This window comes from Hoplias malabaricus, chromosome 10 (assembly GCF_029633855.1).
Source record: "Hoplias malabaricus isolate fHopMal1 chromosome 10, fHopMal1.hap1, whole genome shotgun sequence".
In the NCBI taxonomy this organism is placed as follows: domain Eukaryota; kingdom Metazoa; phylum Chordata; class Actinopteri; order Characiformes; family Erythrinidae; genus Hoplias; species Hoplias malabaricus.
In genome coordinates this window covers 33,430,375-33,454,018 of record NC_089809.1, presented here as the reverse complement: position 1 = coordinate 33,454,018, position 23,644 = coordinate 33,430,375, and the positions used below count along the sequence as shown (strand labels likewise).

At 38.8% G+C, this 23,644-nt stretch overlaps 3 protein-coding genes across 5 annotated transcripts; 2 read left to right on the top strand and 1 right to left on the bottom strand.

Annotated features, from left to right (window-relative positions):
* Positions 1–1,046: 1,046 nt before the first annotated feature.
* On the bottom strand, positions 1,047–12,721 carry rbfox1l (RNA binding fox-1 homolog 1, like). Its single transcript, XM_066683910.1, has 12 exons — positions 12,635–12,721; positions 8,432–8,668; positions 4,564–4,743; positions 4,000–4,053; positions 3,790–3,882; positions 3,402–3,459; positions 3,213–3,272; positions 2,933–3,074; positions 1,997–2,036; positions 1,812–1,882; positions 1,541–1,622; positions 1,047–1,091 (listed from the first exon to the last, which is right to left on the bottom strand). Exons 1-12 carry the CDS (start codon positions 12,719–12,721, stop codon positions 1,047–1,049), a joined length of 1,149 nt encoding a protein of 382 aa, XP_066540007.1.
* A 5,197-nt stretch (positions 12,722–17,918) lies between these two features.
* rps9 (ribosomal protein S9) lies at positions 17,919–20,240 on the top strand. 3 transcript variants are annotated; one of them, XR_010804358.1, is made up of 6 exons: positions 17,919–17,954; positions 18,602–18,714; positions 19,073–19,195; positions 19,327–19,513; positions 19,647–19,797; positions 19,987–20,126. XR_010804358.1 is itself a non-coding variant. In XM_066683111.1 (5 exons), the coding sequence occupies exons 2-5, from the start codon at positions 18,618–18,620 to the stop codon at positions 19,644–19,646; spliced, it is 453 nt and encodes a 150-aa protein (XP_066539208.1). In that variant the 5' UTR covers positions 17,919–17,954; positions 18,602–18,617; the 3' UTR covers positions 19,647–19,741. The 3 variants fall into 3 exon arrangements, 2 of the variants coding, with proteins under 2 accessions (XP_066539208.1, XP_066539207.1); XM_066683111.1 differs by lacking the exon at positions 19,987–20,126 and having other exon boundaries at positions 19,601–19,741; XM_066683110.1 differs by lacking the exon at positions 19,647–19,797 and having other exon boundaries at positions 17,923–17,954; positions 19,987–20,240.
* Positions 20,241–21,082: 842 nt separating this feature from the next.
* On the top strand, positions 21,083–23,634 carry LOC136707976 (uncharacterized). Its single transcript, XM_066682210.1, has 4 exons — positions 21,083–21,182; positions 21,339–21,458; positions 22,560–22,771; positions 22,970–23,634. The coding sequence occupies exons 1-4, from the start codon at positions 21,131–21,133 to the stop codon at positions 23,291–23,293; spliced, it is 708 nt and encodes a 235-aa protein (XP_066538307.1). The 5' UTR covers positions 21,083–21,130; the 3' UTR covers positions 23,294–23,634.
* The last annotated feature ends 10 nt before the right edge of the window (positions 23,635–23,644 follow it).

Below are 23,644 nucleotides of genomic sequence, written 5' to 3'. Positions count from 1 at the left end.
TTGAAAAATAAGTGATGATAGTTCAGCAGACATGTAACGAGGGTGGTAGTGCTGGAGTGCAATGAGTCAACCCTTGATCTCTGTTTAAAGGCAAAACATCAGAGTAAATGAGAGGAAAAGAGAAATGAAGCAGAGGTAGATCATAAAGAAAGAAGTGATTATATAAAGAGCATATCACCTGCACCAGAGCCATCACTGTACCTCACAGTATCACATTTGACCAGTATTAAATCATACATGCTCACACACACACACTCACTCTCTATCTCTCTCTCACTCTCTCTCTCTCACTCTCTCTCTCTCTCTCTCTCTCTCTCTCTCTCTCTCTCTCTCTCTCGCTCTCTCGCTCTCGCTCCCATACACACATTAACTATTCACACATTATATTCTTGCTGTCAGAGCAAAGCCTTGTTGTTTTTCATATAATTTAATATTTCCACCTATGTTCTAACCTAATACCACTGTGTTATAATTTCATAAAAATAGAGCAACAGAAATATTCCAAATTTACTTTATCTTATGTTAAAAATAATGTGGCTTTTCTCAATACTAAGTATTTTTCTGATAGCATCGTTATTCTGCAGTGTATCATGATGCCAAACACTCCAGACTGGACACTACACTGGGTAGTGGCAGTATGCTTACAAAAAAAATCGAATACAAAGAATATCAACACTCAGACTGCTGATATCCACTTAGAGTGCTGCCTGCTATTATAAGTGGTATTGGTTTTTGAATGATGTTCCCTAAATATTTTATCCTGTGATTCATGCCTATGCTGTGAGCACCGCATTAGGGAACACACTAATATTCCAACAGACCCTCCCAGACTCAGGACTCCAGTGTTGGGGCTCTTTTTTTAAATTCAATAAATATTTTCAACACTATCAGATTCTTTCTTAAAATAAATAAGTTCAATTCAGGCCCCTCAGATCAGCTCAGGCTGCAAAACAACTTTGTTCAGAGTCACATGGGGTCAGTGGCCACCCTGCACTGTGACTGGTGTGACCTTTGAGTCATCTGAGGCAATGGCAGAGGTGTCCACATCAGTAAGGGGTGAACCGGTTGTAGCCTCCTCGATACAAACTGGCCTGCAGTCAGAAAAAAGACATAGTAAACTACCTAACCCCATTTACCCTAGACTACTTTAGTGTTGTTATTTAGTGTTTTAGTTAATTACATGTTATAGTTATAGATGTTCATAATTTTTGGTTGTTTGTTTACAGGTTGTCATATTTTTTCATTGTCAATCCCATTCATATGCTAGCTAAAGGAATTATTCAAGACACCAAACCTAAAGAAGTCAATTACAGAAAACATTAAAATGGCACTTGTAGGTTTTTGGGCTTAGAACATCTCCAGTGACCTGTTTATGCCATGGTTAACTCAATTAAATTTTATAGCAATAATAACGATAAATACTATTGATAATATATATATATATATATATATATATATATGTATGTGTGTGTGTGTTTTTTTTTTTGTTTTTTTTGTTTTTTGTGTGTGTAAAAAGGAAATATACAGCAGAATATCTCACCATAGTACCCACTCCATATGTGGTGGTTGGTCCAACTGAGTGATGGTAAGGGTCAGTGGCAGTGGCATACACTCGCCCATATCTTCAAAGAAAGATACAAATACTGGTTCTAAATGTTTTAAAGGTCAAACCTCAGATATCTCAAAAACAAATCAGGTGCTATCTCCTGTATATATGCTCATGAATGCTGTAAAAAAATCATTGTGATTGTGAGAGTCTTCAAAAATTACAGTCTAAATTGAGCTGAGCCAGCCAAAGAGAAATTTCTCACCCATCACTGTAAGCAGCTGTAGCTGCAGCTGAGGGTGACTGAGCAACTCTGTATGTGGCAGGATATCCTCCCTAGAGGGAGAAAGAGAAAGAGAAATAGGGAATGATTAACACCAAGTACTCATCATTTGATTATGTAACACATTTCACATATTAGTGCTCCCAAAGCACAATTTTAAAACTCACATAGACTTCAGTTCCATAAATTCCATCCTGATAGACTACCCTGTAAAAGAGAATACACCATCAAACACTGATAATCAGAGAGTACATACATTCATCATCTATTTGACAAGTACAGTGGTGGTTAAGATAAAAAAAATTTTTTCCTGTAACACATTATACAATTCATTTTTATAAAATGTTGTGTTACAACTGTTGACTTATTCAGACTTATTTATTAGAACATAAAGCCCACTGAACATGCAGTGTTGATGTGGAAAGGGCAAGCTGACAGAGAAAGACCCCTATGCTGAAGAACCCAAGACCCCTAAACCAACTATACATGGCAGACTACATTTTTTAAGTTTTTTAGTAACAGGTCAGATGTTTAGTTTGTATTCTTTGCTATTACTTTTTCATTTAAGCACAGGCCCTTTTATTTTTTAATTAATATGGAAATGGGTGTTGCTGTCACTTAAAGTATGACAAATGGGAATACTTAACTGTGTTACTTATTACTTTTACTATTATTACTCCTCAACTTTGAGTATAACTGTACATGAATTACATTCATTCATTATCTGTAAGCGTTTATCCAGTTCAGGGTCGCGATGGGTCCAGAGTCTACCTGGAATCATTGGGCGCAAGGCAGGAATACACCCTGGAGGGGGCGCCAGTTCTTCACAGGGCAACACACACACATTCACTCACTCACTCACACCTACGGACACTTTTGAGTCACCAATCCATCTACCACCGTGGGAGGAAACCGGAGCATCCGGAGGATACCCACCCGGACACAGAGAACACACCAAACTCCTCACAGTCACCCGGAGCGGGAATCAAACCCACAACTTGGATCTGGAGCTGTGTAACTATGTAACTGCGACACTACCTGCTGCACCACCGTGGCACCCTACATGAATTACAATGATTTAGAATCCAGGAAGCAATACTAACCCTGGATAGGCTGGAACAGCGGCAGGTGTGGCTGCCGTAGCTGCTGAACGAATTGTGTTGTAAACTGCACGGCCACGTCCCCGAAGAGCAGAGCCTCTGTAAGCCAAAGCTGGAGCAGGAACAGGATATGGGAAGCTGGCCACTACGTTAGAAGAATAAAAGATCATTAACAAAGATGTTGTAGGAATAAAAAAACGTATTTTACTTTAAGCACTGATGCTGTATCATTTAGAAACGTAAAATGCCAACAACAACAACATTAAAAACAAAAATTATGTACCGGTATAAATCTCAGGGGCATACATGGCTCCCATTACTGGATTAATCTTCCACCCTGCAGCTAGAGTGAGAACAATGATTTATGACTCATTATGGATCACAGTTTTGTATGGTAAAACATACAGATTTACTATGTGATAAATACCATACTATTAGATTTTTAAGCATTATATAATAGAGGGGTGCTAACCATTCACAAGAGGAGTTTGAGGTTTCTTAGTCACCACTCTGGCAGTAGCATTGTTAACCTGCAATGAGGAGACATTTTAATAAGGTTACATTAAATGCTGAGTGAAACACAGTTACCACATTAAAAAGAACTCACAACTTCCTCATAAATGGGCTAAATAAAATACCGCTGACAAGGGGAATTTACCTATTCATAATGTTACAGATACGTCTTACAATGTCAGTTTCAGTTTTAACTACACGTCATTGATATATGATCGCTGGAGAACTGTTTGCCAAGCTACCATAACATTCTGTTCACTAGTTCTGGTGACAGTACTTTGTCATTGTACAGGGTAAATAAATCACAGCAGTTGAGTTAATTAATCTGATTTCATCATGTTGCGTACCTCAATCTTCCTGCCTTCAACAATGGTGCCGTTGAGTTTTTCTCGTGCACGATCTGCTTCCACTGCATTCTCAAATGTCACAAATCCAAAACCCTGACACACATGAAATCAGGTCAGTGTTAACAGAAGAACAGTTCTAGATGTTCTAGTCTGAGAAAGCAGTGCCAGACTGGAAGTGATATAAGGGTCTCTAATTTGATACAAACTGACCTTTGATCCTCTCTCATTGAAGATGATCTCAACATCCAGAATCTTGCCAAATTGCTAGAAGGCAAAATATAATCTGATATAAACCACTGGATTTATGATAATATAGACAGATATATTGGGCACTGCCCATTGTTTGTTACAATACTGTACTGTAATTAATGTTTTCATATTAAACATATGTGTTTAAATCCATATTATTATTTAATATACTGCTCTATGTGTAAATTATTTTAGCTACTTAATTATTCATTCATTGTCTGTAATTCCTTAACGAGTTCAGGGGTCTGGAGCCTACCCATATTCACTAGGTACAAGGCAGGAACACACCTAGGAGGGGTTGCCAGTCCCTCACAGGGCAACACACACTCACACAGTCACTCACATAGTCACACGCTCACACCTATGGACAATTTTGAATAGCCAATCCATCCTACCAACGTGCATTTTTGGATTGTGGGATATATCAATAATTATGTGAACAAAGCAACAATAACTCTGTACTTATAAATGGCAACGTCAAAGTCTGGAAGAACTGTGTTTTTTGTGTGTCCATTATTTTTTTACCCCAAACATCTGCCTCAGGTCCGGGTCACGGAATCTGAATGGTATGTTGGACACGTGGAGTCTTTTGGGCTGTGCTTTACCCGAGCCCTCCTCCTCACCCCCACTCCCTGCTCCACCACCACTTGCAACAGAGGCACCCAGAGGCTGGGAGTCAGAGGTCACAGGAGCCAGGGCATCATCCTGAGAGGTCATGCATCATAGACATGTGGAAGAGAGATAAAAACATGTAGGAAACTGTAGGTATTTAATTGCAGGAAAAAACAAGAATAAAATAAATGCAAAGGTACACAAAACAGGGGTTTTCATTTTTTTTCTGTAATGACAGAAGTAAAACTGTTGTGACAAGAAAGATGACTGGCAGTTGGTTAGAAATGAGTTATGTTTTGCCTGGTGTACCTTTACAGTTTATTCATATCAGGACTAGCAATAATTACATCATAGAGCATGGCATTTTGACTGGAAAAAAGCATTTCTACAGTGATCACAAGAAGCACATGAGCATTCTCCATCCAGTGACTTGTCAAGCAAATGTGAAGAGCCGTGACCAAGTCTCTGTTTTAGTCAGCTTCATAAATACATGCCCGTTAGAAACAGATCAGATGAAAACATTATGCATATTGGAAGTTGACCTTAAACGTTTCATAATTTCACATCAGTGATTTCAATTAAAGCAAGCCCCTGAAGACAGATTGATCTCTCCAGAGGCTGTGGATCAAATGTTGTGGCAGAAATAACATAAAGGATTACAATGATTTATGATGCATATTTACGTATCCTGTAAGATGTGTGCTTTTTTCATAATTGTGGAAAGGCCCCCCATGCAGGTCCATACTACAAGTATCTGTGCGAAAACCAAGACATCCACCATCCCACAATGCATCACGATGCCAGTTTGTGTGTGTGTCTGAGTCAGCCTAGTACACCAAATGCCACAAAACTGTTACAATCATTGAAATAAAAAGGTGATTAAAGAGTTTATGTTACACCAAAAACCCCAGTTGATTAGAAGGAGAAAATGCAAAAACAAGACAAAAATGTTGAAGAGTGACAAAAAAATCATTAAAAAAAGTGGAAAAAACTACAGGCAGAAGAGGCAAGAATGAAACAAAAACAGTGGGAAAAATTAAAAAATGGTGAAGAAAAAAACCTGTGCGCAGTGTTGGTAAAACGACTATAAGAAAGCAGTCAGAGATACACATCAGTTATGCAGGGGGTAAAGACAGGGATTAGCTGCAGCTGTGGCCAGCGAGAGAAAAGGGGGTTGGTGTAAAAACTAAAACCAAATTTTCCTAGTTCTGATCTTGTTTCTGATTCTGAATTTTTTTTAAAAAATCTCTAAATAGTTATATGGCTATATCTACTGTACTTTGGCAAAACTGCCACAAAATTTGTTCACACCAGTAAAGCTAACTGAACTGAAATGAAACAGAGAGAGAGAGAGAGAGAGGAGGGGGAGGCAGAAACACTGGGGGGGGTTGTAGATTAACAGGGTAGAGAGCAGTTGGGGAAAGAGATAGATAGAATAACAATAAGGATAGGAAAAGGAGAATAAGAAAATGAATGAGAGATAAGGTTAGATGGCATAGATAAAACAGAGAAAACTGAGGGCTTAGCAAGGTGAAAGATGGAGGAAGTGAGAGCAGTAAAAAAGGAAGTCCTGGAGTTAGCTGGGGTTCTTTGGGGAGTCCCAAGGTGTGTGAGTGTCAGCGTCAATGCGCTATGTGACTGCTGACGAGGTTAAACAAATTCACTACGCAACAGTACGTGATAAAAACAAACATTAATGGGATGGGGATAGAAGATGGACAGGAACACACAGACACAGAAAGACACACACGTACACAATGACTGGGTTACAGTTAACAGTTTGTGCACCAGGCCTAAAGATGTGGTGGCACTGGGGAAACACCATCACCATCATCATCATCATCATCATGATAATCATCATCATCCTCACAAACAGCACACAGACTCAGCAGGATCACGTGGGGAGGGATGGGGGTACATTGGGGATGGGATGGGGTTTCAGGGTTGGGATAGGGGTTGGTGCTATCATGTCACGATGCAAAGTGTTTATCTGACTGAACCTGGATGACACTGCAGCGATTGAGGTGGGGTCATCTGGTCTGCCTGCCCCCCTTGACCCCACCCTTCATGGGCGATGGTGGTATGTCCAAAAATCAGGAGCATGTAAGACTGGCACTCTCTAGTGGTGGGATATATAATGCGGCCTTCAGTGAGGAAAGATTTCTGCAGAGAGAGGCTAACACCACTGTGCTCAATACACACTACATACCGCTTAGATTTTATTATAACTACACACAAGCCCAGCAAATAAAGTGACCTATAGGCATCCTCAGGTTGTTTCTTCTTGTAATACTATATTAATTACGGCTGCAAACTGGCATCTTGTCAACTGGATGTATCAACAAATCCCTACACAGCAAGTTGAACTTGGTTAAAAAATCAGTCAGAAATGCTAATAATGCTAACACAAATGAAAACAAATCAGCATATGAATTAATTCATTGTTAGATATTTCTGCATATATTTCTGAGCTACACCTCAGATCAGTGAAACACTGTTCTATGAGTTCATTTAACATCTGATACTGAAAACTTCAGGCTAAATGTGTAGGTGTACTCTTACAGTATTAGCCTTTAAAGTGAACACACATGTTACAACATAAAGACACACATTACTACAGTCCAATATAAGACTTGCATGATAATCAGGCTGATTTTATGATTGTGGTTCAGCACTTACTGTGCTTTGTTGCAAGGACACAGTGTTCACAGCGTTGGACAGAAAAATCATTGACATATACTTTATTAATATTTGCATATTTCGCTTATATTTTTTAAAAACATTTCAAGTTTTAGGCTTAAACCTTTAGAACAAAATCTTTAAGATTGTGAAAGAAACACATTCAGTCAGGTGTGTCCAAATGTGTAAGAGCAGGGGAGCTAGGAGGGAACAAGATGTCATGAACAAACCCCCCCTTACTCTCCATCCCCTTTGCTCTGTGTGCCAGCTGGATTGCCTTATATGGTTAAAGTCTGTAACCCTCAGCGGGGGTAGGATATGTATAGCAGGGCAGGAGAACATTTTATTTGTCACCACACAGTGTCATACAACCTGAAACTACTGTAGCCAATGTTAAGCTGCCTCTTATGTTATGAAGCAACCACAAAAAACAATATGGCCTGTTAGGTACTTCACAAAATGTTTCATTCCAAAACAATGTAGTCGTAGGAAAGAAATTTGTCTTTGTTGGGGTCTTTTGGTAATTCATAGAAGTTGTGTAATCCTTCTTCTTGGGTTTTATTCAATGTTACACTGTTGGCATTTCGTTTTAGAGTGAAGGATGCCAAAATGGGCCAGAATATTTGTACTTTCTATGGATAGAGTATTTTCTATCGCAATACCTTTATTGGGTAGAACTTAAACATTCTCAGAGGTGAGGTACACAGAGGAACCTAGTTCCATTTACTTATGTACATGTACATATTCAAAATTGTCATATTTTCACAATCAGACATATACATTTGTGAGGAATGACAAACATTTAATTCCATTCATTTTTCTAAGTAATAATTCTTTAATTTCTTATACTGCCTTTAATAACCTTTTGTTATGTAACTTCCTTATGTGTTTTGGGTTTTGGTCAAGTTGTTTTATAAAAGAGGCTCTCAGCATTTCAAATGTGTGGGGGTTTAGTTGGTTTTGCACACCTTTACTCTATTAACTGCATGTTTTTTTTTTTATAGATCTACTGCATACATCCATTACTTTCTATCTTGTGTCACACCACTACCCCACTCTTATCTGTAAGAATCTTTATGAATATGGCTGTGAATCTGCTTACCGTGTTATTGGCAGTTATAGGCTCTGCCCCATCATGCTGACTGCTCTGGTAGACTCTCAGCTGATGGTGGTCAGGGTATTCTGAGCTGGGGTGAGCAGAGCTAAAGTCAAGGGGTGGGAGTCTGGCTGCTGGTGTTGCAGGGGCCTGTCCAGGTGGTGGATACGAAGGGGGTGGGGCATATACCTGAGGCAGGGCAGGGTCACCAGTGACTGGCCCTGCCTCCTGGGCAGGGGCACCCTGTGGAAGAAGAGAGATAGGATTGTTATAATCAAATTCATACATCATCCTTAAAATGAAACCTGAACGTTAAAATTGCCCATCTCAAACCTGATTGCTTCAGAATTTATTAAATATAACTTCTAAAACTTGTTTTTATGCCACATTGTGATGTGTCATAGAGAGTACAAAACTGAACAAACCCATGTCTAAAACACTAATGCAAAAAATAATAATAATGATTTTAAAAAATCATACAATAAGACTCTAGTATACAGGGGTTTTACCCAGTAACAGAAAAAATGGAAACAAAAAAACAACAAAAAATACAAATTGAAAACAGAGCTGAAAAAAAGATAACCTGTCTTACCCCTTCAGTCCATCTCACGCTCTGTCCTACCAACACCAGCAGCTGCTGCTGCATGCTTTAATGCCTGCCCCTAGACCGCCCAGCCCACCATAAATCCCTTACATCCACCAATCTCAGCTTGCAAAATCTAAGATTTGGGACTGCCCCATGCCAGCTGCATTCATTTGTCCCTGTCAGTCATTCTCCCTCTTGACACGTCACCTGTCCATCTGCTAAATGGACACTGAACAGACTCAGGGGTGATAAGCAGCCAGAGCCTAGTGTCCAACAGATATCACAGGCCAGATATAACCATGCAAGTCTCCACATCTCAGAGACATATGGTGATAAACTGCTAAACAAGAATTTAAATTATAACCAAGCATAACATTCTCTTAAAACTGTATTTAATTTCAATTTCCAACTTTAATTTAAGGCAGTTTTGCTTTATTTAAGGTTTTCCTTCATGCTTAATATAACTGAACACACATTCCTTACTTGGTGTTCATTCCTGTAGATAAGAATTTATAGAGATAACATTCACTTGCCTCTATGATCTTGAATCTATGATGTTAAGTGATCTCAAATTTATTTTTTGGTTTCTAGCACTGTATGAAAATGTTATTGATGAAAACGAACTAAACTACAAACAAATTTTACCCTCAAACAATGACTGCTGATGACTGTCAACTAAATATTATTACACAAAACAATTATAGAATAAACAAAGTACACATTATCTATAAACTTTACTTCGCTTAGACAAAACAAAAATAATTATATACGAAAGCTCTAGAGTTACAAAAAAAATGCATGAAGGATTCCATTTGTGATAGACATATCAACATGGTTTGAGGCTAGTGTTTTTTGTCATTTCTTAGTTATTTTGTAAACTCAGTATAAACGTATACAGTATATGTTAGTCATTTAAGACTGACAGACATCAGCAGGTTGCTTGTTGATTGCAGCATTTGTGGTTTGTTTGCCACCAATGGGCTAGAGCTATTCTAGCTCTGTCGATTTATTGTTGCAACACAATGACATTTCTTTTCAGATACCACTTCCTGTTATAATTTGTCATGGTTTTATCTGAAAGAGGTAATTTTCCTCTTATGCACATATTCAAAGGGCAAAAGAAATGATTTTGAAAAGACTGATATCAAAGAAAGATCTGAAGTGATGCAATTTGTATTGTTGCTCTCAGTTCTCTTTAAATTTGCCTTTGCTTTGAAGAAATATAATATAAAAATATAGACACATTCCAGAAAGTGTGGTTTCTGAAGAATCTGAAGGTTTTTCCTTTTATTCATTACTATTTATTAACCAGTCACTTCTGTGAAAAGATATCAAAGCTTGGAAAAGTGGAAACATGAGATGTTAAAAACATTATGCTATACATAGCTCAGAATCTCCTGCTACGAGGACTAACCAGGACACATACATATCTATCCCACTCAAATAGGCCACCGGTTATTCTGTAGATAGAGGCTTCAAGATACATGACTGCATTAAACTCAACTGTTTTTTCTCTCCGATGAATTTTAGATAAAGTTTAGATAAACTTTAGATAAAGTTGTTGTATGTTCACTAACACTCATGAACACTCACTAATGTTTGTACCCAACCCCCTCTTCAGCTGTCAGTGTTGGGGTTAAAGGTCAGTGGCACGATGCCAGGTGCCTTTAGAGACAGCTGAGGAATCACACACACACACACACACAGAGAGAGAGATAGAGAGAGAGTCCCTGTAAGACTATCTTTATGAGGGTTTACCTGTGTATTTCCAGAGACAGATCATGGTCTCACAAGACCACATTATGGTGTTTGTCTATGTGTTGTTTGCGCGAAGCTATTTTTAGTAGCCTATTTTTCCCTGCATAATCTCAGTACATTCATGGCTTACGCATTTTTGGTTAACAAAATAGTCTTGTGCTTTTTATTCATCTGACTTTGATGTCTGCTCTGGACTGTCAAATTGTCTCAGGCCTTGTGGTACCCTGGCAGTGACAGGACCATTGGCACCAGCAACTCTGCACCTATTACTGCAGTTAAATATTAATTTGCCTACAAATAACTGCCAACTCTATCCTCAGAAAGTCAAATTAGCCTATTTTTACTTTTAGGAATATGGTTGTTTTCATTTTTAGGAATTTTCAAATATTATTTTCTGTATTGACTTTTCCTTATGGGGGATTATTAAAATCAATTAATTAATACATATACACAGAAATTAATTGTTTGTTGTTTCATTGTCTATGTTTTCTTTGGGTGGCCTGGGTTTATTAAGCTCTGCTGTTTGTTGTTTAGTTCCCATACTTTGTTTTGCAAAAAAAAGTATTTTTTTCTTTTTTTTTTTTGCTGGTTTCTGGTGTTCATGCTTCTCTTCGCTATTCATTCGTGCCCATGTTCCTGGTAAAAGTAGCTAATTATTTTAATTCCCATGTCCTTGTGTGTACTAGTCTCCAAATATATTACTTATTCTATTCTTTCTTTTGTCCTGTGTCTTAAATTTTGCTCTGTGTTGGTAGTTTGTCTGTTACCTTTTGTTTCTCTTGTTTCGCTTTTGAGTATTTGTTATTTCTGTCTTCTGTTTATTTACATGTTATTTATTAAGTGTGTAAATAATCTCTGATTTACGCACTTGTCTCTATTTATACTATCTCTAAAATGTATTCATATTTTTTGTTATGCCTAGCTCCTCATTTGCCCCATGTCTTTAGTTTTTTAGTTTATTATTCATTTTACTGCTGTTCTATTGGTTCCCAATTGCTCTGGTTTTAGTCAAATCTTTGTACATATTATTGTAAAACACTTATTTTACATGTAATGTGTTGGTGTTATGACTGCAGACAGCAGGCACTTCATTATTTGACAGATTTCTTGTAGTGAATCATTTGCCCTAAGTATTGTTCACCCTTGAGGCTTCCAAAAATACCAAACCTTTGTGTGAAAGCATGTGTGTGTGTTTGTGTTTCTGTGTGGGAGTGTGTGTGTATGTGCATGTGTGTGTATGAAACTGGGACATACTTCACTAAGTGTTAATCTGCAGTCAGAGGAACAAGCTAAAAATACAATGGGAGAGAAAGAGAGAGTGAGAGAGAGAGAGAGAGAGAGAGAGACGAGGTCACAGACACTTACACGCACACAGGCAGGCACGCAATGAAAAAACACATATATGAGTAAGTCAGTGTGTTCCTGCTTCAGAAGGAGGACCCAGATTCTTCTTTAAAACACTGTTCAACTACAATTATTTTACATTTGTGAAACTAAATTTTCATTTAAAACCACATTTCTTTTAACTGCAACAGGTGCTAAGATATTTGGATGACTGTATTTAATCATGTATTCAGTAATATTATAAAGGTTTTACTATATATCCTTGTTTCTGATAATTGAAAACATTGTGCCGGTGTGATCTTTGTTTTTTGTCCTTTATTATTTTACACCCATCTGATTGTTCAGTGTTTACTTTATTTATATAAATTTATATAAATAAATTGTTGCCATTTATGTTATCAATATTACTATTCTTATTATAACACCTTGTAGAAAAGAGCTGAGCAACCACATTAGGCCCAAAAAGGATACATTATGGGGAAAAAAATAGAAGAGTGAAAAGTATGAGAGATAGGAATTACCTGTACTAAGCTTGGGTAGCAGGACGCAGTCTGAGGGTACACAGGCAGTCCATAAGGCTGCAGAATAACAGTAGGAGAGGACAGCATGGTGCATAGCCAGAGACAAGGAACCAGTAGGAAGGAGAAGAGGCACTAAGGAGAGAAGAGTATGGATGGAAATGTTTCAGAAAAACAGCGAGAACAGAGGCCAGGAAAGGTTAAAGTCCAAAACCTGAAAAAAGTGACAAGGTGGTCCTTGTTAATGAAAAGGTGAAATGGAGATCTTCTCAACTTTGAAGACTAAATAGAAAACTGAAATAAATATATAAAGAGACCACCAAAAAGAGTGTCTCTCTCGGTCAGACAACTGAAAACTTACACTGAAAAACTTTGGGGGGCAGGCATGTGTTCGTTGATATGTGTGTGTGTGTCTGTTAGCAGGCCTGATAGACAGAAACACATGTCTAGAATCTTGTTACACTACTTTATAAATAGTCTCTCTCTCTCTCTCTCTCTCTCTCTCTCTCTCTCAAGCAGTGAGGAAGGGGTGTGCAGAATCTAGAATCACAGCTGACTGACTCATATTAGCACCACCTAGACTACCATATCACTAGCATGCCTGTTTTGATGTGTTTTACTCGTTCCTTTCCTCTACCCAAAACAAATAGTGAAAGAGTGGAGCTTTTGGTCAGAAATTGACCACTAATGAATAGGATAAGGGCAACTGACAAACTGCTGGACTAAGGACAAAGAGTCTGTAATTGCACACTTATATAGTGATCTTATATCACTTAATGCATATGTGGTGTGCTATATGTGTCCTGCTGACATGGCTTTTACCATTTGTGTTAAATGAAGGTAAAAGAAAAAAACAGATGTGCGTATCATGGTTAAATAACTAATAACAGCAATAAAATTTTTACAGTACACAAAACCATTTATGCTCAACCCAGCCCACCATAACAGCATTTTACTTGGAAATATCACAATTAAAACACTTCAATACATTAAATGTTATGAAGAAGACACATATTATTGTCCTACCACATTCACAAAACATCTCATCTGAACATGTTCACCTCTGTGGTATGTCTGAAATAATCAGCCATGTTCTTGATGAAATGTACTTCATCCTTATTTTCTGGAGCTATATATTTATTTATTTTAAAAGGATACTTTTGGGAGAAACCCGAAACGTAAATTAAGTGGAAGGAATGTGCAAATGTAAGCCATCTGCTGGTTACATTAAAACGTGTTCGGTAGTCATTCATTTCAAGTATTAACAATAACCATGTGCTGTTCATTCACTTATTCATTCATTGGGTGTAACCACTTATCCAGTTTAGGGGCAGTGGGTCAGGAGCCTACCCAGACTCACTGGGTGCAAGGCAGGATCACACCCTTGAGGGGGCGGCAGTCCTTCGTACGGAGAAACGCACTCACAATTTCACTCACACATTCACAACTATGGACACTTTTGAACCACCAATCCACCTACCAATGTGTGTTTTTGGTCCATGGGAGGAAATCGGAGCACCCGGAGGAAACCCATGCCGACACAGAGAAATCACACCAAACTCTTCACACGGAGTGGGGCTCAAATTCATTAAAAAGTTAATGTCATGGTTTCTTAGAACTGTGCCTAGGGGTAACGTAAGCGTATAATGTAAATAATAACGGTCCTAAAATAGAGCCTTGCAGAATTCCAAATCTTACTTTAGAATAATTGAAAGAAAAATCGTTTACTTTTACGAACTGATAACATTCCATTAAGTAAGATTTGAACAATGATAGGGTGGTCCCTGTGATTCCAACCATGTTTTCTAACCTTTCTAGGAGAATATTGTGGTCTATCATATTGAAAGATGCCCTGAGGTCAAGTAGCACCAACATGGATATGTGGACTTGATCAGAAGCAAGAAGTAGATCGTTTGTTATCTTGACTAGAGCTGTCTCTGTGCTATGATGTGGCCTGAATCCAGATTGGAATTTTTCATATACATGATTCTTATGTAGATATGAACTAAGTTGTTGGGCCACAGCTTTTTTTAAGATCTTGGATAGAAATGGCAGATTAGAAATAGGCCTATAATTAGACAATATGCTAGCATCAAGATTTGGTTTCTTGAAGATGGTTTAATAGCTGCTAGTTTAAAACCTTTGGGTACATGGCCCAGGCTAAGGGATGAGTTTACTATAGTTAAAAGAGGATTGATAATAGTTGATAGCATTTCTTTGAATAATTTTGTAGGAATTGCATCAAATGTGCAAGTTGTACAGTTAACAGAGGTGATAATTTTCTCTAGTTCTAACTTCGGGAGTGGGTAAAAAGTTTTTCTTTTACAATTATGTTATGTTTTATGTCAGCCACGTCAGATGCCAGCCAGGTTGGATTTAATACTGTGGGTTGAGTTTATTGTCTATTTCTAGTTTGATTTTATTATTAAAAAGTCCATACAGACTTGACTCGTGAGAGTTTCCAGAATTTGTGGTTCAGGGGGAACAGGGGTTGATATTTCTGAGAGGTTTTCTATAAATTGTAGGGTGGTAGATGGTTTTATTATATGCTTTGTAGACTAGTGAGGGGACATACATATATTATGGATAAGCTACAGAGAGTTAACTTTGACCCCTTAGTCACACCCCTCTGATTTAGAACACTCAAAGTGAATCTGAAAGCATCTTGACCTCAAACTAAAATGAAAATATAACTTGTTCAAAATGACAAGCCAGACCTGAGGGTAGGGCTTGCAGGCAAGTACTAGATTGCAGCCCGTGAAACCCAGTAAACACAAATAGGCAATGTGGGAGGATCATGTTCAGAGTGAGGGTATGGTGCAATACCCTTTGGGCAAAATGCTGTGGTGGAGGGGCCCTTGGAATCACAGGCCTATGCACAGAAACATACACTTGCTATGTGAAACAAACCACACGGGGAAGGAGCCAGATCTAATGTGGGAGTTTAAGAGATACTAACAGTGTGTGGTAACTGGAATCCAACTCCTCATTAGGGGATGGTCTTTGTTTTACTCAGGGGTTCCCAGGTTGAGGGGAGCCAGTGGGGCATGTTGATACTCACTAGTCCCCAACAGGTGACCACAATGTTTGAGTTGTCCCAGCTGTATGGGCCCAAGAGTTGTATAGAGTATTAATCTTTTGAAGAATGAGAGTGGAATTTTGGACTTGGTCCCACACACTGACTCACAGACTACACACTGTTGTTTTTGTGGAGGACTTCAATGCTCATGTGGACAATGAGTTAGAAACATTGAGATTAATGTCCTGGGTGGTGGTATGTAATTGAAGGACTCTGTTCATAAAGATTTTAAATCATAACTCTGAGAGAGCTTCCCATACATTCAAGGTGAGTTGTTTGATATGGACTCAAAGGAATCTAAATGGACCCTGTTCAGGACCTGAAGGAAAGCACTGTACACTGCTGTGGCCAAAAGCTGGTCAGTGTCTTTAAGGGTAGCATCCGAAGCACACATCATTACTGAGGGAGGCTGTCAGGGAGAAAATTAAGGCTTTTTGGGTCTGGCCTTCTCAGGTAACTCTGGAATCAACTGAATATTACTAGTGGTTGAAAAAGGGTGTGATCATAGCAGTTGCAGAGACAAAATCCAGGGTGTTGGAAAAGTTTGGAGAGGCCATGGAGAATGACTTTGAGGTTGGCTCAAAGAAGTTTTGGGAAAAGCTTCAAAAACTCAGGTGGGGAAGGAAGAACATCGCCCAGGCTATGCTCAAGAAGAGTGGTGAAGCCCTGAACTTGAAGATTAAACCGCATTGAAAGGAACACTTTAAGGAACTCCAAAATATAAGAAGCATGCTTCCCAAGAAGGAAGTAGGATCTGAGGCAACTGGGGAAAGCAGAATCTATTTCCTGACCAAAGTCTCTGAGGTAGTTTTAAAGTCCTGCAGTGGTAAGATAACAGGGGTGGATGAGATTCACCCGGTTAAAAGCCCTGGATGTTTCTGGGCTCTTTGGCATACCTCTAATCACATGGACCTCCTGTACAGTGTTGTGCATTGGCAAACAAGAGTGGTTGGTCTTATATAAGAAAGGCTATCAGAATCTATTCAGATATCACATTTCTCAGCCTCCCTCTGAAGGTACAGGGTGCTGGAAATGAGACTGATGGTAGAGCCTCGTATTCAGGACAAAAAACGTGGATTGATTTCTGCTCATGTGTTATATTTTCAGCAGATTTACACATTTAAAAAAGAGACACTGAGCTATGACTATTATTGTCGTTTAAGGTATAATACAGGAAAAGCATACATATACATGAATTTTACAGGTGTTGATTCTATCTAGAGACGGTACATTACCCAGAATGCTATGGTGTTCAGAACTACAAATATGGGAGGTGAAATGGCTTAAATATTATATTTTTTTTCATTAAAGTTTGTAAACAAAATCACAGTAATGTATGTCAACAGATTTTTAATTTTTATGCTCAGTTTTATTAACAGAATATATCTGTATTTAACCATCAATAACTTAATTAACCAATTACTTACATAAATAGCTGCTATTATTGATGATGTGGGAAAAGATCAATGAGTTTAAACAAAAACTTTTCTAAAAATTAAACAAATAAAAAGTGAATTATTTTCACACTCATTTTCGTTTATTCTGATTTAGTTTTACAGCAGTCTTCATTTCTCTTCAGGTTTTCGTGCTCCAGCCATTGCACCAGTTTTCGTGTTCCTGAGTCCAACCTGTTGTGATGATCAACATGTGGATGGAGAGACCACATTAATATGTGTATGGAGACCACAAGCACAAAAAGCTCATTGGTGAATAAATAAAAATACAATGAGTTTACTGTTGAATAAAAAGATCCAATCTGGGAAATTGTTTTAACTAAAATAATAGGATGTGTGCCTCTGTAGAAATAAAAATTCAGTAGTTCACTGATTAACAAATGGCGCATTCAACTGTTTTTAGAGCAAACATATGCATCTTAATTTTCATTTCTGTCTGACCAACACAGCAAACACTTCACATCATCCAGGGTATGGGTCTTGAACTCAAAATCCCAGAACCCTGGAGATGTGAGGCAGCGACACTGTTGGACCACCGTGCTGCCAAACGCATTATTACACATTATATTTTCATTCAACGTTTGGGTCTGATTTACTTTCATACAAATATTTAATGGCACAACCCCAAGCGTATTGTGGAGTTTTTAACTGGGACACTAGGGGCGCTGGGTCCTTTCTGACGGTGATTTTCTCACGCAGTGATTTATGGGTAATGTAGTTCAGCAGATCTTTATATAAACTGGCTGCGCTTCCGTTCTCGCTCTTTTCTTTCCGAGCCTGAGAGAGTCAGGTAAATGATATGCTGAACTCCGAATTTATCACCTCTTGTTTCTTCAGTTCTGTCTCGCTGTCTGAGTTACCCAGTAGATACAGTTATATTAGAGAATATTAAATATATTCAGAGCTATCATGGAGAATGATCAGTGTTTTCTTGGTGTTTGAGTCTGAACCGCGTCGGCGCCATTTCCAGAGCAGCGTGCTCTCGGCCTACAGTGACTGCACATGAGCCGTGGACTTAGACACGCGACATTTTAATATATATGTGTATTTTGTAGTATGCTAAACGTTAAACCGATAGATTATCGGAAGTTCAGGCAGTTGGGTTTTTTGAACTGTCTGTAGAAATGGCATTATGGGTTTAATATTTAATAGATAACTGCTGCGTGTTGGTTGTTTTACAAACACGTGGTACTTCAGTGGTGTATTTTTCTTCTCAAATGAAATATTAAACTTCCCTGTTGCTGTTGAGTAAATTATATATCTTTTGAGTTAAGTACTAGTTTTGTATTGCTGTGGTACTTTATAATACACAAATCTATAGTACGTCTACAGAGTTGTTCCCCTTTGGAAATAAGTGGATTAAAATAATAATTTGACAATTTTTTTAAAACCTGTTCTGAAATTAACACAAGATGTTATATTTTACAACACTCACAGGCATAAATAAATCACCATGCCCGTTGCCAGGAGTTGGGTATGTCGCAAGACGTACATCACCCCTCGCCGACCCTTTGAGAAGTCCCGACTTGACCAGGAGTTGAAACTTATTGGTGAGAAATTTTGCACATTTTCAAAAATAGAAACTTTAGTGCTTTTTTTTCAATGGCCAATGATTACATCAACTCTATCAGATTTTCAGTGGTGTCACGAATTCCTCGTCAATGAGGCCATAAAAAAGCTGTAGATGTCTTTGTAGGTCGAAAAGGTCATCTAATGGTAAAGCAAATATCCTATAGTTGAGTCTAGTAGGACAGATACAATGAAGTGGAAAAGCTTTGATAGTCTGTTACTCCTTAGGTGTTGGGAGGCAGATGTTTTTGAAATGTCCTTTCAGTCTCCCTTAGAGCATTGTTTACTGTAAGTGGGCTTCTTGGTGTAAATGGACTTTTGTGGACTTTTTCATTGTAGGAGAGTATGGGCTGAGGAACAAGCGTGAGGTGTGGAGGGTGAAGTTCACTCTGGCCAAAATCCGCAAAGCTGCCAGAGAGCTGCTCACCCTGGATGAGAAAGACCCCAAACGTCTCTTTGAGGGTATGTCATAATATCTACATACTGAAGTATTGTGGCATATTGTATGTGGTCTAGAATTTACCGATTGTCTTTCCTGGAAAATAGGGGTTTGAGCTTTGTGCCACCTCCACTCACTGAATAGTTATTTGTAGGTAATGCTCTTCTGAGACGGTTGGTACGCATCGGTGTGCTGGATGAGGGTAAAATGAAGCTGGATTACATTCTCGGCCTGAAAGTGGAGGACTTCTTGGAAAGGAGGCTGCAGACTCAGGTTTTCAAGCTGGGCTTGGCCAAAAGTATCCACCATGCCCGTGTCCTCATCCGCCAGAGGCACATCCGGTAAGGAAATCAATCCTGCCACAGATATAGGATATTAGTTCTAATTATAATGCTAATTTTGCACCTCGCCTCTAACTTCACGTGTAGGCCTCCTATACGTTTTGTGCTGAGGTTGTGCTTCCTCTCTTGTTAGCTCTTGCTGTATTTGCTCCTCCGTGGAGTGTCTTTGAAATGTCTGCAAGGTCAATTCGGCAGTTAAGCCGTATACCTTTGCCCATAAAAGTGCCCAATGTCAGAAACTGGCCATGGACTGCCGTGCTTTACACTCGAGACACTGGTGAAAGGTAATGTTGGGCAGAAACTTTAATAATCATACTGCTTTCTTTATGGCCAATGATTAAGTTAACTCTATCAGATTTTCTGTGGTGTCACGAATTCCTCGTCAATGAGGCCATAAAGCTGTAGAATGGTGTTGTAGGTCAAATCTTGGTTAAATACTTATTCCCGTTCCTCATTTTCTTGTTTCTCTCCAGTGTGCGTAAACAGGTGGTGAACATCCCCTCATTCGTCGTGAGACTGGACAGTCAGAAGCACATTGACTTCTCCCTGCGCTCACCATATGGAGGTGGCCGCCCGGGCCGTGTGAAGAGAAAGAATGCCAAGAAGGGCCAGGGAGGTGCTGGTGGTGGTGATGATGAAGAGGAGGATTAAGCTAAACCAATATGGGGAGGGAGAGGGCACTGTCTATCCCTTCAAGCTTTTTCAATAAATTGGTTCAATCCAAGTACATGTTGATGTTTCTTTGTATGACATGCAACCTTGAGTTACTTATACTAACAAGGGGTCACAATAGTATGCATGGTACTGTAAATAAGTTTTGCCCAGTGTAGTCTGTAGTCCTCAGTGGTTTTTGCCTTTTATGGCAACACTTAAAAGTTTTAATGGTGGTTAGGTTGGGTGTAATTGCCAAGTCAATACTTGTTTTTCCCAGGAATGAGTACCTCAGATGTGGGCAAATAGTCCACTAAAGGCTAGGGGTAGTCGGTTTGGCTTTTCCACCCTTCTGTCCCAGGAAGTTGCCGGTCATTTGAGGCTGAAATGGCTTTTCTCTTCCGGAAATGAAGCGTCCTATTCTGCGTAATGGGAAATTGATTCAGCATAGTTGCATCTTTCCCACCAATAATTGTGATATTGCTTAAAACGAACACAAGAGGGTGATGTAGCATTTCTGTTGCACGCTTTGGGTAATAGTTTTCCACGCAGTACACTATGTTGGTAGCTGGTTGGTTATACAGTGGTGTCCTTGGGTATTAAGTAAATGTGTCCACGGCCTGAACGGATCTTGGCTTAATGACTAATATTTTCTTTGTTTTTAGTCGAACAAAATCGTGTTTTCTTCTATTGAATATTTTAAACACATGCTTACTAAATACTATGCTACCATCTGCGTTTCTGTGTACATTTATGGGCATATTTTTCAGTGCTGGCGAAATGTACTGAAACCACTTGTGTAGTTATTAAGCTTTGTACTGAGCAGAACACAGGTTGAATGGCTGAGGGCCATATTTAGCGCGTGTGTTCATCTCAGTGTGGATTGATACGGATCTTTGGAGTCGACTCTCGATTAGATTCGGGGAGTCGAATCCCATTTCTCCTGGTGAAGAAAAATGAAACAAAATGGTTTGCTGGACAGTGGAAAAGGAGATTCGCTTGATCGACTTCATGCAAGGTTGGTGAGCTGTAGTTCAAGTTATGAGTCACTTAAAACCACAAGAGAAAAACGTGTGCTTCCTTTCGAAACTAACGTCTAATTTTAACGGTACACGCTATGAGTCAGGGTATGTTTTGGTATGAGCCTCGTGTTAGTGATGCTCTCCTCTCTCAGCTCACAGAGTGCTGTGGGACCCGAGGGAGGAGAATTACTACAGAAGAAGAGAGAGAGAAGCGGCTCTGGATCAGCTTGCTTTGCTTCTGGGACATGACGAGAGAGGCAGCAACTTCAGCTGTAATGAACACTAAACTTTATTCTTCACAGCCTTATTAGGAACAGAGTTATTAAATACCTTTAACACCAGGTCAGCTTTAGCAATTAAGGTGGCAAAAGGGGTTATATACACAAAGAAATAGAACATAACATTTGGTCCACTAGACCCTTTCAATTGAGACTAGGGTTGTTGCATTTTTTAATATGAGTCTTTCACCTTTAAAATGTTTACATGCTCTACATGTCTCAGTAAAGTCCCATCACCGACCCTCTCCATTACTCATCTAACATAACAGAATTGGGAATTTCATGTTCTCCTCCAACCATTTTGAGCTTTCATGAAGTTTTTATTGGATTCAGTTAGAAACGGGTTGCTTCACATGTTTGTGGAAGCAGGTGCTACCTTTCACCCTCCTGGTAACATTAGTGATTGGGTCTCTTAAACTGCTTTTACACTCATCTTGTTATGCACTGAGCTTGCTGATCACAATGGTGCAAGCTGCTTTGGTGGTACCCTCCTCAAAAACGTACATAGTGCAGTCTCTGCAGTGCTGAGACCAGAGTAGCAAAGACAGAGGCTCTGTTCTATGTATTAAAGGTCAGAGAAACATTAGAATTATTTTGAAGTTGTAGTTTTAAGGTAAAAAGAAATGTCCATATTTTAATATATCAAACTTAAAAATAGAATAAAACTTACTGAAACAAAAAATGTAATAAAGATTGTCAGTAATGCTCCCAGCTCGTTCGTTTGTACTGTTTGGCCTTTTTTTTTTTCTTTTTTTTTTGGAGTTCTGACATACCTCTGTCGCTGTTGCTAATGAGCTTTGGGGATACAGCACAGTGCCCTACACTTAATGTGTGCACTTGCTTCACTGAACAATGGGGCACCGATGTCTCATTCAGAAACTCATTAGCCATCATTAAACAAATAATTTGTTTCAAAGTTTTATGTTTGAGATGACATTTTTCCCTTCAGTAAGTTTTATTCTTCTTCAAATTCTTATTTTTCATTTGATATTTAAGGGATTTTGTTTGAGGGATATTTCTTGGCACCAATCTGATTCTAGAGAAGGGGGAGAAAAACAGCTGTAGGTTACTAACATATGTTAAATTGAATAATAGGTACAGATATTAAAGAGAAAATCCACAGCTTGAGGACTGCATACAACCGAGAGGTCAAGAAGGTGGAATCTTCCATTCTTTCTGGAGCAGAAGATGCTGGGTATGTGCCACGATGGGTACACTTCAGCAGAATGCAGTTCCTGAGGGATGTGATTAAAACAAGAACCACCCAGGACAGGATGAATCACAACATAATTTTGCAGGCACGTTTGGTAAGTAAATGGTCCTATGTGTGCACACAAATGACATACCATTTTAAGACTCACTCAGACATGTTCATATATTCAAGAATAATGTGTTTTTCCAAAACAGTTCATCAGACTTGTTTGTATTTATTTAATATATGTTTAAATTAAGCTCTCTGTTTACATAATAAAGACAATGCTAATACTTAACACTGTATTATACAGAAGAATGAGATTGGACAGGAACCTGAGGACAGTGCTGTTCCAAGCACCAGTGATTCCAATCCCTGTTCAATTCCTGAATCACCAATTCCAAGACAAAGAAAACGAAAAGCAAACCCGAATGACAGTGAAGCCGCAAGGATGGAAATTTACAGTAGCATACCTAAATATCTACAGCAATCTGTAGTGGATCCAAATGACACATTTGGAAAATACGTTGCTGACACTTTGAAAGGCATGGGGCTTTGGAACAGGGAACTTTGCAAAGCTGAGATACAGCAGGTTATGTCAAAGCACCTTCTGAATGACCTGGAAAATGATGCATGAAATTGACAAAGAAGAGCAGTGTTCTTCATTCTGCAGCTACTTGGCCACCAGCAGTCCCTGGAGGCAATGACAGCAAACATAGCCACACATCTTTGGAATCAGTAGAACTGGTTTAAATAATGTCAAAGATCTCATGTATCAAGCAACTTCACCATTAAATGCAACAGTTTTATTTGGTCTGCTATGATTGCTTCAGTTAATTACAGGTTCAAAGAAAAGATATGTGGAGCAGAGCTGTGCTCAGTTTTATAGAAGCAATGGGTTATGACCAAAACAGACACAAAATATATATTAAATAGACACAAGTGTAACATATGCATGTTTTTGCGTAGTTGTTACAAAACAAATCAA

Excerpts from the sequence above, each read along its gene's own strand:
- rbfox1l (XM_066683910.1), bottom strand. The coding sequence starts at position 12,721 with ATGCTGTCCTCTCCTACTGTTATTCTGCAGCCTTATGGACTGCCTGTG. Across the intron at positions 3,883-3,999 it reads TCAATGAGAGAGGATCAAAG|GGTTTTGGATTTGTGACATT; the intron begins GTCAGTTTGTAT and ends CATGTGTGTCAG. Across the intron at positions 3,460-3,789 it reads TTGAAGGCAGGAAGATTGAG|GTTAACAATGCTACTGCCAG; the intron begins GTACGCAACATG and ends TCCTCATTGCAG.
- rps9 (XM_066683110.1), top strand. The coding sequence starts at position 18,618 with ATGCCCGTTGCCAGGAGTTGGGTATGTCGCAAGACGTACATCACCCCT. Across the intron at positions 18,715-19,072 it reads CCAGGAGTTGAAACTTATTG|GAGAGTATGGGCTGAGGAAC; the intron begins GTGAGAAATTTT and ends TTTTCATTGTAG. Across the intron at positions 19,514-19,986 it reads ATCCGCCAGAGGCACATCCG|TGTGCGTAAACAGGTGGTGA; the intron begins GTAAGGAAATCA and ends GTTTCTCTCCAG.
- LOC136707976 (XM_066682210.1), top strand. The coding sequence starts at position 21,131 with ATGGTTTGCTGGACAGTGGAAAAGGAGATTCGCTTGATCGACTTCATG. Across the intron at positions 21,183-21,338 it reads CTTGATCGACTTCATGCAAG|CTCACAGAGTGCTGTGGGAC; the intron begins GTTGGTGAGCTG and ends CTCCTCTCTCAG. Across the intron at positions 21,459-22,559 it reads GAGAGGCAGCAACTTCAGCT|GTACAGATATTAAAGAGAAA; the intron begins GTAATGAACACT and ends ATTGAATAATAG.